Source organism: Mercenaria mercenaria, unplaced genomic scaffold (assembly GCF_021730395.1).
Source record: "Mercenaria mercenaria strain notata unplaced genomic scaffold, MADL_Memer_1 contig_769, whole genome shotgun sequence".
In the NCBI taxonomy this organism is placed as follows: Eukaryota; Metazoa; Mollusca; class Bivalvia; order Venerida; family Veneridae; genus Mercenaria; species Mercenaria mercenaria.
In genome coordinates this window covers 21,401-37,156 of record NW_026463669.1, presented here as the reverse complement: position 1 = coordinate 37,156, position 15,756 = coordinate 21,401, and the positions used below count along the sequence as shown (strand labels likewise).

Sequence of the window (15,756 nt, the reverse complement as noted above, 5' to 3'; positions counted from 1 at the left end):
AACTATTCGTCGAGTAATGTTTCAGCCGACTCTAAGTCACAAAAAATTCCAGAAAAACTTAATATGGATCTATCTCATTCAAGTTCAAATGTGACTTGCTAAAAATGTCGTTATACTTTTTGTGCCAGGTTAATCCCGGATTTCACATAGTAAGCCCTTAACAGTCAAAATGTACATAAAGAGCCTAAAATTTGTGTCGTATGTACCTCAAAAACTATATGGCCTAGAGTCATGAAACCATATAAAAATTTAATTCAGCATGAGAACATGGCACCAGCGCTTTTATTTGATGTTTTACTCAGTAAAAACAGATTTATGTTCCTTGACTTAGTCAAATATATTCGTAAATGGCATGAAAGCTTGTTTAGATATATGCACGTATCTTAAAAAAGTATTTGACTTAGAGACATGAAAACTTTAAGGAGTTTTAAGGAGCATGTGAGTAAGAAAATTAGTTATGAAACTGTTTATAACATTGTGCAATTTGTTGTGTAAGAAAAAACAGTTGATATTTTTAGGTGGGTGGGGTAATGAAAAAGTACTTTTGTGGGTGGAGTGAAAATTTTTTAAATTTTTCTTGAAAACAAGCACGGGTTGATATTATTATTATTTTTAGTTCTAGCTAACATACCACAAAATTCTCTACGCTAGATTTTTCATATCTTTAGGAAAAATGTTTTTCTCAGTTTCAGATACTTTTGACATCTGTCAAGAGTATTTTTTCTGTGTTTATTTATCTATATTTTGACATTTTATTCTCAGTTATAATAGTAGATTTATTTATTGTTTTGCAAAAACAGTAACATCACAATGATTTTTTAAGTAAGTAGCTGTTTGCACTTGTTTATTATAACATGTATGTGTTTCTTCAGACAAAATTACGAATTTGGTGTTCTTAATAAACTTTAAATAGTTATCATTTCATTTTTTTTTATTTTAACTTGTGATACATCAATCTATAAATATGCAAAGTTTTAGAAAAATTAGTCCAATAGAAATAATTGTGAAAAACATCTTTAAATGGTTCTTCATCCACCTCTGTTTCACGAGGAAAAGTTGCCAGATACTTGTAGTGATAAGGTATGCGGCAACGGTTTAAATTAAACAATTCCAAAATATAGTTTAGCTCTTTGCCGTTAGTTCAATAGGTTGTGCTCGACCATTGGATAATGTAGATACAGAGCCTCAGATTCCGGTATTCACGTATTATACGACCTTAGGTTAGTATAGCGATACATACCTCGACTTCTGTGGGTATCTATTACTAACCACTTCGTTTTATATGGCACGCAAAAGCTGCCATCTGCTTATGTTTCTTAACGGTGATGTAATCACGTCATTTGGTGATGTGCGTTTCATAATTCGTGATGTGCATTTACTATTTCGTGCAGTAGATACGTCAGATGGTTATTTGCATTTCTCATTTCATGAAACTTGGTCAGAATGTTTGCTTCAATAAAATCGTGTCACAAGGGTTAAACAAGAGGACCATGATGGTCCTGAATCGCTCACCTCTTCCCACATGACCCAGTTTTGAGTATGACGTCGTTTTTTCTATTATTTGACATAGTGACCTAGTTTTTCAGCTCATGTGACCCAGTTTTGAACTTGACCTAGATATTATCAAGATAAAAATTCTGACCAATTTTCATGAAGATCCATTGAAAAATATGGTCTCTAGAGAGGTCACAAGGTTTTTCTATTATTTGACCTACTGACCTAGTTTTCGAAGGTACGTGACCCTGTTTTGAACTTTATCTAGATATCATCAAGATTAACATTCTCACTAATTTTCATGAAGATCTCATGAAAAATATGGCCTCTAGAGAGGTCACAAGGTTTTTCTATTTTTATACCTACTGGCCTAGTTTTTGACAGCACGTGACCCAGTTTCGAAACTGACCTAGATATCATCAAGGTAAACATTTAAATCAATTTTCATGAAGATCCATTGAAAAATATGGCCTCTAGAGAGGTCAAAAGATTGTAATAATTTTAGACCTACTGACCTAGTTTTTGACCGCAGTTGACCCAGTTTCAAACTTGACCTAGATATCATCAAGATAAACATTCAGACCAACTTTCATACAGATCCCATGAAAAGTATGGCCTCTAGAAAGGTCAAAAGGTTTTTTTATTATTTGACCTACTGACCTAGCTTTTTAAGGCACGTGACCCAGTTTCAAACTTGACTTAGATATCATCAAGGTGAACATTCTGACCAATTTTTATGGAGATCCATTCACAAGTATGGCCTCTAGAGAGGTCAAAAGGTTTTTCTATTTTTAGACCTACTGACCTAGTTTTTGACCACACATAACCCTGTTTCGAACTTGACCTAGATATCATGAAGATAAACATTCAGACCAATTTTCATACAGATCCCATGAAAAATTTGGCCTTTAGAGAGGTCATAAGGTTTTTCCAATATTTGACCTACTGACCTAGTTTTTGATGGCATGTGACCCACTTTCAAACTTGACCTAGATATCATCAAGATGAACATTCAGACCAACTTTCATACAGATCCCATGAAAAATATGGCCTCTACAGAGGTCACAAGGTTTTTCTATTATTTGACCTACTGACCTAGTTTTTGAAGGCACGTAACCCACTTTCAAACTTGACTTAGATATCATCAAGGTAAACATTCTGACCAATTTTCATGAAGATCTCATGAAATATATGGCCTCTAGAGAGGTCACAAGGTTTTTCTATTTTTAGACCTACTGACCTTGTTTTTGACGGCACGTGACCCAGTTTCGAACTTGACCTAGATATCATCAAGATGAACATTCAGACCAACTTTCATACAGATCCCATGAAAAATATGGCCTTTAGAGAGGTCACAAGGTTTTTCTATTATTTGACCTACTGACCTATGTTTTGAGGGCACGTGACCCAGTTTCAAACTTGATCTAGATATCATTAAGGTGAACATTCTGACCAATTTTCATGAAGATCTTGTGAAATATATGGCCTCTAGAGAGGTCACAAGGTTTTTCTTTTTTAAGACCTACTGACCTAGTTTTTGAGGGCACGTGACCCAGTTTCGAACTTGACCTAGATATCATCAAGATGAACATTCTGACCAATTTTCATAAAGATCCCATGAAAAATGTGACCTCTAGAGTGGTCACAAGCAAAAGTTTACGGACGGACGGACGGACGCACGGACGGACAGGCGGACGACGGACGACGGACACCGCGCGATCACAAAAGCTCACCTTGTCACTTTGTGACAGGTGAGCTAAAAACTAGGTCACGGGGCCAAATCTTAGAAAAACAATCAATGAATTCAAATCGGTGGCCAAGATAAAATGTTACCTCATTTCCCAGTTTGATTGAAATGTTTGATGGATATGACAACTGTTCATCACGTGCGTGACAACTCAGTGTCTACACAATTATCGCAGAAGGCAATAGTTGGTAAATTTGATTGAAAATATCACCTTGCTGTACACGTATGAACTGAATGTGTGTCATATATATCAGTATTTATTCTATTTTACAGCATATTGATGTAGATGCGTGCGTGCGCGCGTGCGTGTGAGAGATAGCTGATCTGTAGTTGCCACCGATAACCCATATGGGCGGCTCCTTAAGAAGACTGTTGGTTATTTTAGTTGGATTATGGTGCAAAATACCGAAAAGGCTCCAATTCTAATAGAATAATTAAACTTAACTTGAAATCCACAAAAAATAGAGATAATGGTCTAACAACAGATTATGTGAGAGTAGAATACCCCGCTCCCTGGATCCCCGGCTCCCGTTAGATTTAACAGCTACGGTCACCACCCTCACTCCAACCTCTTTGGTATTGTTAATTAATTTGCTACCCTGTCGAAAATCTTTTGTCTTTGAATTATTAAAATCCTTTTTCGATGTTTTTGGTGATATTACAATGAAAGCTGATTGCGAAAGGTGGTTTTAAATTGATGGATTAAATCAGTTTTTCATTTTTATAGCCTAAATTCATCAAAATGAAATATCAATATATCTGGTTCCTTGTTACAATGTATCGGTTATACTAATGCACAAGAGTCAAAGCAAGGCAGTTGTTGATCTGTAAACAATTATTATTGTATGATTACATTTGTCTTTGTCTTGTGCTGGGACTTTATTGTGATACAGTTTCATATTGACCAAATTAATTGAAATATGATATAATTTTAAGGTACTTTACATTCAGCGGTCGTGTCTTTTTGCCCTGCGTAAAGTGCGCATGCGCGAAATGTTACTAAGGAACTTGCCATGTGTAAATCAGTCTACACTTGACATTTGGTAAATATTTTAAACAAACATTATTCATGTCTTCATGCCAACATTTAAGCTGTCAGCTTGGAAGATACTCCATAGTCAGTCAAAAATCTTTCTCAGAAGATGCATGACCCTTACTTTTCTTGTATTGGTCATTTAAGAATATAAGACGTCAAAGAACATCGCATTTTGGCAACACAGATTTGATATTACGGTTGGTCTTTATTGTTTATAAATCATAGCAAAATATATCAAAGAAACATAAAGTACTACTACACATTATTAAAGGTTTTCTGTAAATTTTGTGACATGTATATGCCAGAATGACCCACGAAAGCTTTAAAACCTAATTCCAATGGGGTCTTTTTGGTACAAATAGTGTGAAGGATAAAAATGGCGCTATTATTAAACACTTGAAATGACCTAATATTGAACCATATGTATCATTTATCACCAATTAAATTTTAAACATATCACTAACAGAACTTTGGTGATATAAACTGACACAATAGATAAAGGTATTTGCTGTTGATGTTATTGTTGTATAATTTGCGTCAAGTTCTCAGTGAATATGAATAAGTGTAAATAATTCTAAAAGTTTCGAATAAGTCAATTAAAAGATCAAAATTAGATTGACCACCTTTTGAATTAAATCCGAAGTTGGTTTCTTTGAGTTTGCTTTTCAATCAAACTAACTGATGTACATTTTTATCGCTTCACTTTAAATCGTTTATAAATCCCTTACTCGCTCTGCCTTTGCAATAGGTAACGATTTGTCAGAAAATTTTCTATTGCGCATTGAATGATATGTTTACAAGAGGGTTCTAAAACCCATAACGCTGAGTAGTGGCGTTAGTTTTTTGAGCTGCAATTTTTCATTTCGACTTCGTATTAAAAAAATCTACATGTATAAAGCATGCACACGTGAGAATACCTAAACGCAATATATAGAGGATATTTGTTTGTTTAAGTGTAAGATCGAAAAATATTTCACCGAGTGAACACTATTATAATGCAATATTTTCACGAGTGGCGCAGCCACGAATGAAAATGTTAACAATGGTGTTCACGAGTGAAATATATTTCTATCTTACACTGAAACAAACATATTTTCCATTCATTTTATGCATTTTTAATGGTTTTAACCAAATTATATTCAGTTTGCCCGCGCAACGGCGCATGCATCGCATCATAACGTGATAATATCGTGACGTCAGGATGTCCTTGTAGAATAGTTCTATTACTTTTTCTGATTTCTTTGATATTTTATTATGATAAAAGGTAAATATTTATGATCCTTTTATTATTTTTATACATCTTTACCTTTACTGAAGAATATTTTGCAACGAATTTCATATCATTCATAAATCATATCATTTCGCATTCAAATGTACCAGTGAAAAATAAAAATGATATGAAAGTGAAAATATCAATTTTATTTCACTGATAAATTTCAGTATTTCTCTGAAGAGTATGAAATAAATAATTGATCCTGATCGCAATCTTTGCGAAATAAAGAAAAATTCAACTGTTTATATTGGACTTCTGTTAAAAGTTATGGAAAAACAATTTCAACGGCACAATTCAAAGTGGTTATAATAAACTTTGAACATTAATTTAACATGTCTAACGATCAAACATCTAGGATTAACCGGACGTGTTTGAAGCCCGTCCGTACTTCTACGCCGACGTTCTGGCCGAGTACGGCCACGTATGATAAACTTTACCACAGCGGGTTTTCTGAATGCTGCCCATCACGCCAAAGAAACACATCTAATGCATTGATACAGGCATATCACCGGGTATCCCAAGTGGCGTTGTAAAGAAGATGACTTGTCAAACAGCTGAATTAAAGATTTTACGAAAGACTTTATTCACCAAGACTTAAGTGCTGCTTACAATGTATAAGAAGACAAAAACTTCTATTGCCGCTTTTGGTGTATATATTTGGCAGAAAGATGACAGCCTATAATGATCTATCGTGTATTTTTAAATATTGTTGACAACCACACTTGTTTTAACAAGCTGTAAAAAAAGACTTTTTTTGTTGATAACATGTTAGAATCTCTGTCACAGCAACATTCTATACATACGTCTAAAATCGACGACGAAACTGTATATTAATTTACGTAATTCTTTATGAACATATATATTTGTGAGTTACTGTGTAGAAATGTAATCTATTCTACTATCATGTGTTCGAAAGCAATTCTGTTTAGCCGCAATTTTAGAACCTTGAAGTATTAATTTTAACGCTGACCAGCGTGACAATCTGATAATACAAACACCTGCATACAGTTTATGCATAGTATCTAATGGCTCGATATTGAAGAGAGTCTGTAGACTCTTTGAAAACAGTTTACAATATTTTTTCTCCAATAAAACGGTATTATTCCAGTCTCATGAGATATATATACATGTCTTTTTTCAGGACAATGTTAAGATACTTGATTTAAGATATATACACAGTAAACAATTCCTTGGAGCGGCACATCGACAGCAATGTTTAACAACAGAATTGCATGTACAAATTTATAAGAAACGTTTTCTTCGTTCTTTTTTATTTTTTAAAAACTACAAACACAATACCAATTAGTTTGTTGTATACTTTGCTGTGCGAGGATGACTTTTGAATACCTATTCAAATTTATGTTTGTGTTATAATAAAGGCTTAGTGTTTATTATTTAAGTACATACGTGCTACAAAGAAGATGCCTGTAAATGAAAGTATAAACAAATTTAGGATAAATACAAAAAAAACAGTTTTAACAAAATACTGAGACGAGTCAGCAGTTGAAGTTACGGTGTTCCGTTTGTTCCATCGAGATCTTTATTAGATTTTATGAACTGCGTACATTGAAAGTCAAAACCGCGATTGTGAAAGTCGAATTCACGATGGCGAAAACACGAACTACGATGGTAAAAGTCGAAACCACGAAACTACGATGATGAAACGAGAAACGCGATATCATTTCGCATTTTCACCATCGTTATTTCGTGTTCATCATTGTGGTTTTGACTTTCACCATCGATCGTTCGACTTTCATCATCATAGCTTCGACTACGGTAGAAACGAGTAAGAATACTTATTACTTCACGGTTTTGAAATAAATTTCCATATTACATAGTCAAGTTCAACGTTCATCAGGCTAAATGAAATGCGAAAACATCAAGACAGGATCTAGGGTTCACTATGAAAGACTATGTTGTTAAAAACTGGACTGCGGTAACGGGCATTGCAGGTTCGATCACCCGCTTCCCAATAGACAATAGCAACGCTATATATCTTTTATTCTGTATCTATATAACTGACCGCCCGATACTTTGATCGAAGTTTTTATTTGGAAGTCATGTTGATCAACATAAGTCCTTTTTTTTTTAAAAAAATATGTCACATGTCCGACCGGTCGACTAACATTCGCATGGCTATATAGAGGTCTAATTCATGTTCTTCAAAGGAGTCTAAATGGTGATCTTTGGTGTTATTATGAATAATTAAATGACATAAATTATAAACTGTTTAAAGACGGCAACACCCTTAATAATATCATATACATCTAATTTCACATAAGGCTTTCTGAACAAAAAGCAAGTACATGTACAATTAACACTGAAATACTTATAAACACTGGAACAGATAACGGAACTTACATACCGTCACCATGTACGCATGACATAATCTCATTCACACATGCTACGATAGACACTTGTATTTCAAAATAGAACAAACTAACACATCAGGTAGATATCAAATGCATTAGAATCGCCGTTCTAAACTGTTTTTAGTAAAGTGGGTAGTAGACATTTGCGAATTAATCCGATGCATGCCGAATCCGAATCTGACTTCGGATATATTTTAGGGACTTTCTCAAAACATTAAGTGGTTAAAAAAATAAAGATATTGTTCGCTAACATTTTAACTTTTTAGCTGTTTGTCAATCGACTCAGTGGCATATTTTACTAAAAGAACTACCAGACTTTCTAATACTTGCCAAGTTGTCGTCCGAATAAATGTATGTGGAAAGTCTGCTACCTTACCCCCACCCCAACCCGCCTGGTGGTGGTCACATTCTTTAACAAACCATGTGATCCGAAAGACTCTGGCAGAGGATCACCAAAGAAACATTTCCGTACAATTATATTGAAATCAGCTTATTAGTTCCTAAAAAGTCGATTCTTAAAAGTTAAAGTTCTGTTACAGTAGGCCATGTTTAACATAGCGAAATGATCTAGAGAATTAGGGCCACCTATTAAACATTTTTGCACAATAGCAATTTCTAATATAAACATTCTGAAAGATTCGACCATTCTATAAATATAGCTTGCGGTCAGTTCTTCGGGAAATTTTGTTGCAGGTTACAACGTTTTTATTCGTTTTGCCTATTCAGCTAAGAACGGGCATTGGTCGATAGTTCGAACGTTTAGAGATATCTGATATTTTGTAAATTGGTGTAACATTTGCTAGTTTCCAGGACGAAGGGAAGAAGACATTCTTCAATAACTTGTTGAAGAACTGTGAAAGAGGTTCACAAAATTCTGCTTTATCTTCTCGGAGAGGTTTGTTTGGGCTAATGATATCAGGACCACAGGATTAAGATTAGGATCAATGAGGGATATAGCATTAGAAACGTCTGTTGGTGTTATATGAATATTTGATAGGGTAGCTGTAGTACAGGATAGGGATGGTGGCAAAGTTTCGTTAGTGTCGCCTACGGTGGATTGTGAGCAAATGAAACGGTTAAAAAGTTCTATCTTTGCTTGGTCTGTAGATGTTTATGTATTTTGGTTTTGTAATGTTGGAATTGTCTAAGCTGTTGGTTTGTTTGTTAGTTTCTTAGCAGTTTTGAACAAGATTTTTGCTAATATTGTATTTGAGTTTACTTGTTCAATGAGTTTGTATTGGTAGTTTTTGTTTTGCTATTCTTATTTGTTTTGTTACTTCGTTGCGTATTGTTTTAAAGTTTGTCCAAGCCTGTTAAGTGTTAATTCGTTTTTCTATGTTATGTAACATGTTGCGTTTCCTAATAGCCTTTCTTATTGTATTATTTAGCCAAGGAAAGTCTTATTGTGACTGTTTTGTTTGGAACTGATTGTTGCTCTGCAGTTAAAATTGTGTGTGTGATGTCTTCAGTGGCTTTGTTAAGGTCAGTGTTTTCTATTATTGTGTCCCAGTTAGCATTGTGCAGTATTTTATTGTATTGACCATAGTTAGCTTTGTCATACAACCATACTTTTTCTTTTGAATGTAATGTGTGTGGGCTTGTCTAGTTTAAGTACAGCAACAATAAGGCAGTGGAACCGAGTCATGTCAGGAATGACTGGGTCGGCAACAAAACTTGATAGCACTTAATTTTTGTTTTTAACAAAAATGAGATTGATAAGAGAGGATGAGTTTTCTGTAAACTTGGTTGGTGATTATATTAGTTGTTCTACGTGGTAAGTGAAAATGAGATTTGATATCCTGTTTACCTTAGTGTTTAGGATATTGATGTTAAAGTCACCAGCTACTAGGATATTATCACACGATTGGTTACAAGCTTGGTCTATAGACTGTTCCAGAAGAAGCCGTTGCTGATTATTTGAATCTTGGGGACGATAGATACCTCCTACAAAGATGACAAGATATCTGAAATTTATTTCAAGCCAGAGAGCCTCTAATCCAGCAACAGAAAGATCGTCACGATGTTTGACGAGAAGGCTATCTCGAATATAGATAGTGACGCCTCCACCTGTACGAGCATTACGAATTCCGCGAAACAGTGTTTGAAAGTTAGTATTTAGAAGATCGTCATTTTGATATTGCAGGAGATAGCCAGAATTCTGTGAAGATAACTATATCATAAGGCTGCGCTTCTATTTCGATAATGTCAATTTTAGGCTAGAGACTTTGAGTATTCAGATGAATAACAAAAAGACCGCTTTGTAGTACTTCACTATATGCTGATAAAGATGAGTTGTCGGATGAAATTGTACTGTTGGGTCCAGGGTGTTGGTGTATGTTTCCAGAGATACGAAGGAGTAGAGGCAAAAGTATCATATATGTATGAATATATGTATCTTCGAATGAAAGTTCCGACCGTAACAGGCTGTGCGTGTATGTGTAAATGATCGTATAAAAAAGGTGTGACTAGATGACGCTTTTTATTTGTGTCGTGGCTTTCCGTGTTTAAGGAGGATGATATCTGATTATCAGTAGTTGAGCTGCCAGTCTTGAATTAAGGTATTTGCTGCAATGGGGCGGATCCGCCCATCCGACGACGATAGAACGAAATGAGCATAAATTACAAAATTTAAACTAAGAAGTGAAAGACGTGTAAAATTGAATGTGTATATAATAGAGATCCAATTCATTATTTGGTCATCGACATTGAAAACTAACTGCTTAATATAGGAAATAACTACTGATCCTGATCTTTACAGATGCGAATATGCGATTTGTTGTCTCAGAAGTGTCAGTACCTATGGTTAATTGGGTTGTTTAAGGCTATTTATAGACTTAAATAATAAGTTCTATGCTATTTATAGACTGTAAATAGGTCCCAGAAGTCTTAAAAACATAATTGATATATGGGTATAAAATGGGTAATTACTCCAGCCAACATGATGACACGGTTACATGAGTTCTCCTACCTTATATTGTAACGCACCGCCTGTGGTACCTTTACTTACTTACAACTGCGTATTTAGGTCCAGGAAGAGATATCCAAGTACTTTGAAGCGATATTCAATTGACTATATACCGCTTTTTGTGACGCTACGTAGACGTTCAATATTGATAACATTTTAACTTCAAAATCGGTACGTATAGTCAGGTAAATAAGATATGTAAATGCATGATGCAAATTATTCAAATCGAAACAAAATCCGAGACACTGCAGCACGAAAAGAAATTGCAAGATCTGCAAATGGAGATATTAACGTACTTTGATGAGTAAATACTGGTATAATTTGGATAGAATATTATCAATTCAAAGTACGTGTTAATTTTTTTTATGACTCGCGCTATTTTACTTTCGAGCTAATTTTAAGAGACCCTTGCTTGAGATATTCAAGAGATATTTAAAAGTAAAGGATATATGATTTTAAGAGACGTGAAATATTAGCCTACTAGCATTGCGACAAAAAATGTTTATTAGAACCGGATGCTAAATATGCCACTATTCAGTTATGCATAACATCCTTGTACACAGTTTGATAAACGCCTATAGTAGGTCAGCATTCCACGGTCAGCTGTACGCGTCGAAGTAAGCTGAAAATCTCAACTTGGCCTTTTCGGCGTAATTGAACATGAATGCGACTACGTACATGTATTATGTACTTCGAACAAAAGTGGGGGTTGTCTCAAGACAACAATGAATAACGTATATTTGGTTAATATCCTTACCAAGTTTCATGATCATGGCACAGCTGACTTTGACCGCCCTAAGAAATGGTCTTGAATGTTGCAGTTTTGAAAAATGAAAGATTCTAAACAAATAAAATCTTTCAAAATGATCGAATATAATTACCTCCTCTTAAGCTCGACCTCTAACTTTCACACCGCAGTTTTGTCGCCCAGTGTGAAATATTTCCACCAAATATTTTTACGTTTTACCGAAATAATATTACGTTTTTACTAAATGATATTACATTTTTACGTAAAACATCTCGTAATTCCAATAGAAATTCCTTACTAACTGCATTCCTGCATTATAATTTTGTCTTTTGGTTGTTTCTGTGATATGCAGGCTCCATCACCTCAGATCCTTTCTCTAATATTTTTCTGACTATTGCTTTCTCGTTCAAGGCACACATTAAATTAACTAGGGACCATACGCCACTTTATATAGATTTGAACTCTGTGTATCATTGAATATTCCATGTACACCGCCTATTAATACATCTGCGGATGTCTCTTAATTGTTATTTACTCTATTGCTCTAAAGTATACGAGAAAGCATGTATAAAGTGTCTTGAAGATCCATGTGATGTGGGATGAATTTACGATCTTGCAGCAGTTATTATTTCTTCTGGGAAACAAAATGTCGACAATTAGATCTTATTGATCAAGCGTTGTCCCAAGTGTATGCCTATAATAGTGTTTTAATTGCACAAACTGTTTTTTCAACTTTGACTGATTGATTTGCTTTGATGTAGATTGGCAGTGAATATTCATATGGTAACGGAAGGATTATCTTCTAATTAGTCTGGTACCGAGTGTTACAATGAGGTGATCAAGCGTTCATTGTACTTTTGACGTAATTCACCAATTCTTCACTTTGATGATAGTTTGTGATATTGTGAATTTTGACAAATCTGCTATACATAGTGCATATTGTGGACATAATGCTCTTTTCAAAGGCTTTGTTTGTTATAATAATACAAACATTTAATTTTGGAGCAGTTGAGTTAACTGTATTAGGTAACATTATGTTTCTTTGAATGTATTTGCAATGTTTTTGTTCAATTTCAAATCTAATATAAATCAGTAATAATGTTGACCTATTTCTGTGACTCTAGAGTATTTGTTTTCGTTTTATCGTCATTATAACCATCTATATAATTTTTATATTAGAGAATGTTGCACTTCGACAGAAAGCTTACCAGACCAATATTTATCAAGGTTTAGATGCCAGCAGAGCTGTGGATCGGGGCTCGTCATACTCCCATTACAGTGGTTCATGCGCTCACACATATAGCACTGCAAATGCCTACTGGGAGGTTGATTTGGGTAGAAAATATTTCATTGACCACGTGACCATCTTCAACCGCCAGGATTGGATATGTAATTTCCAACCATTTGTATCATTTTATACATATTTGTTCGTCTGTGCAAGAGTGTAAATGAAGGAAAAACACACCTCAAGCACCTAGCACTGGCATAAGCGAAACATCAAGTAGACTCCAATCCAAATGCATTAAAAATAAAATAACAACTTTGAGTCCAAGAACTTGGCGTGTTAACAGTCGTTAATATTATTTGATTTCGTTTTTAAAATCAAAGAAAAAAAACAGTTCTGTTCAATATCAAAACATCTTAGTATTTTATATTAACTTTTGCATTTTGCCACTCGTTTTATAGTTATAAGATACAATCGGATTCACATAATAAAACCCCATCGAAGTTTTAAGTAAATTTACGTCAATGTTTAGAAAACAATGGAAACGATACCATCGTTAAACAGTATTTAAAAAGAAACATTAAGGTATCCGATAAACAAAAAGGTAACATTTTGATGCCTGGTGACCCCATCTTTCTGGTATCATTTGAAAGACTTGTCTGCTGAACAAGAATTAGTAAATAAGATGACCACAAAAAATATGCACGAATCACTACGGTCTTTTTTTTTTTTTGACCTCGAAATGATAAATCTTACACAGTAATACTTTGCTTTGTTGGGTATAACATCGCACCGACACAATTATAGGTCATATGGCGACTTTCCAGCATTGACGGTGGAGGAAGACCCCATGTGCTCCTTCGTGCATTATTTCATCATGAGCGGGCACCTTGGTAGGACCACCGACCTTCCGTAAGCCAGGTGGATGGCTTCCTCACCATGGAGAAGCCAACGCCCCAAGTGAGGCTCGGACCCATATCGGTGAGGGGCAAGTGATCAGAAGTCAGCGACCTTAACAACTCGGCCACGGAGGCCCCTTACTCTGAAATAACTGGATTGCTGATGAAAACTATAATGTAAAAGATAAAAATTCTATAGCATATTTTTGTCATGTAATGTAGACAATACGCTTTCAAATGATACCAAAATTATATGAGCTAACCAGGCATCAATAGTTCATATATTTTAATAGCACTGTATATAACAATTGCTTATATGTGTCTCGGATACCTTAAGACAATCTTAAGATAATGAATATATTTTTATCTTATAACTTCTCATTATGATATTTTAAGTTCTTAAACTTTTCAGAAAATATTTTTGTATGCTTACTTCGGCATTACATTATCTTGTCAAACTTTCAAATGCGATATTATGATAATACTTATTGTGCTTTTGATTTATATATGCTTTCTGAATTCCAGCGGATCGGTTGAGAGATGTAGAGCTATATGTCGGCCTGACGAAAAGCAATTATCAACGATATGGTTATCACAAAGGAGTTGTTGGTTTAGTGTATACGTTCGAGCTAGCAGAATCCGTCATTGGACAGTGGGTTCGGATAACAAGAATTCCGTCTGTAGTTGACTACCTGACACTTTGCGAGGTTCAGGTTTTTGCATTCAATGCTGCTAAGTGTAAGTGTATCTTAAACTTCAATATTAATTGTTAATTAATGAGTAAGGTTTGCAACTTAATTTTTTAATTTTACTAATTATCTTATTTCAGTCTTTATAATAGAAAATTCCTTGATGGGTACAGAGACATTCATACAAGCTTCGATAAAGACGGCATCGACCCACCACTGCGCTTATATATGTCACAAAACAGACGGATGTGACGATGCAAGATATCACGAAGATACGCATATGTGTGATCTGTTGGCGTCCAGTAATACGGAGGAGGCTGTTGCTGGAACAATGTTTATCCTAAAATGAGTTACGTTCTAAGACTTAGAATTCCTTAAATAATGTTTTGAATGAATGCAGCAAATATGTTAGGATACATAAGGTTGAAATGAAACTTTGATAAACATGTACCATGATGGTTAGTGCACAACCGTCAACTGGTGAAATAACTGAATACATGTATAACTGAATTAAGGTATTGGTAAGGAAAATAAAGGGAAATATGATTCGTACTGAGCATTGCTCAAGACATGTCTTCAGGTGTATGTAAATGTTACGAAATTTTAAAGTTCTTCTTTGGTTACATAGAAAAATAATAAATTTGTATGATTGTTAGATAGTATGCATTGATAAAATTGCAAAAATGATGTATGTGTGACTGAATAAAAATGTCATGTAAAGGACCAGGAATTCATGACGCTTCAATTTTGTTCTGCATCATTTTCGTTTGTATATTCGATATATATACACGCATAATTTTTATATTTACTGTCTACTACTATACTCATTAACGTTTCAATGTTTAGTATCTGCCGTACATGTTTTAGAAAGAAATCTACGGCTTATCTATCAAATACCCCAGTCACACATACGGCGCGGATAGCTACGTCTAGCCACGGAAAGAAACGTAGTAATCCGTATCGATCCGTACCTGATCCGTACGGCTCAGGTACGAATCGATACGGGTTACTAAGTTTCTATCCGTAGCTAAACGTAGCTATCCGCGCCGTATATGTCACTGTGGTAAAAGGTAGAGAATGACGCGTTCTTTCACTTATAAAATTGTACGATCGTTAGATAGTACGTATTTATAAATTAAAATAAAAACAGATATCAATAGCGCGATTGACTAAATAGAAATATGATGTAAAATGGACAAATTGAATATGCATTGTAAACAAAACTAATAAAATAGTACTGCCGGTTTTAGTATCTACCGTACTTGTATTGGTTTTAAAAAGAAAACATTGTTTCTCATCTTCAGGCCT

The 15,756-nt window shown here is 34.6% G+C and overlaps 1 protein-coding gene across 1 annotated transcript; it reads left to right on the top strand.

Annotated features, from left to right (window-relative positions):
- Positions 1-10,838: 10,838 nt before the first annotated feature.
- LOC123539050 (fucolectin-like) lies at positions 10,839-15,376 on the top strand. Its single transcript, XM_053536125.1, has 4 exons — positions 10,839-10,842; positions 12,815-13,024; positions 14,285-14,497; positions 14,589-15,376. Exons 1-4 carry the CDS (start codon positions 10,839-10,841, stop codon positions 14,795-14,797), a joined length of 636 nt encoding a protein of 211 aa, XP_053392100.1. The 3' UTR covers positions 14,798-15,376.
- Positions 15,377-15,756: the final 380 nt, after the last annotated feature.

What these genes read in the sequence shown, in the direction of transcription:
- LOC123539050 (XM_053536125.1), top strand. An exon ending in CAACCGCCAGGATTGGATAT is followed by an intron (nt 13,025 to 14,284) that starts GTAATTTCCAAC and finishes TCTGAATTCCAG; the next exon opens with CGGATCGGTTGAGAGATGTA. An exon ending in TGCATTCAATGCTGCTAAGT is followed by an intron (nt 14,498 to 14,588) that starts GTAAGTGTATCT and finishes ATCTTATTTCAG; the next exon opens with TCTTTATAATAGAAAATTCC.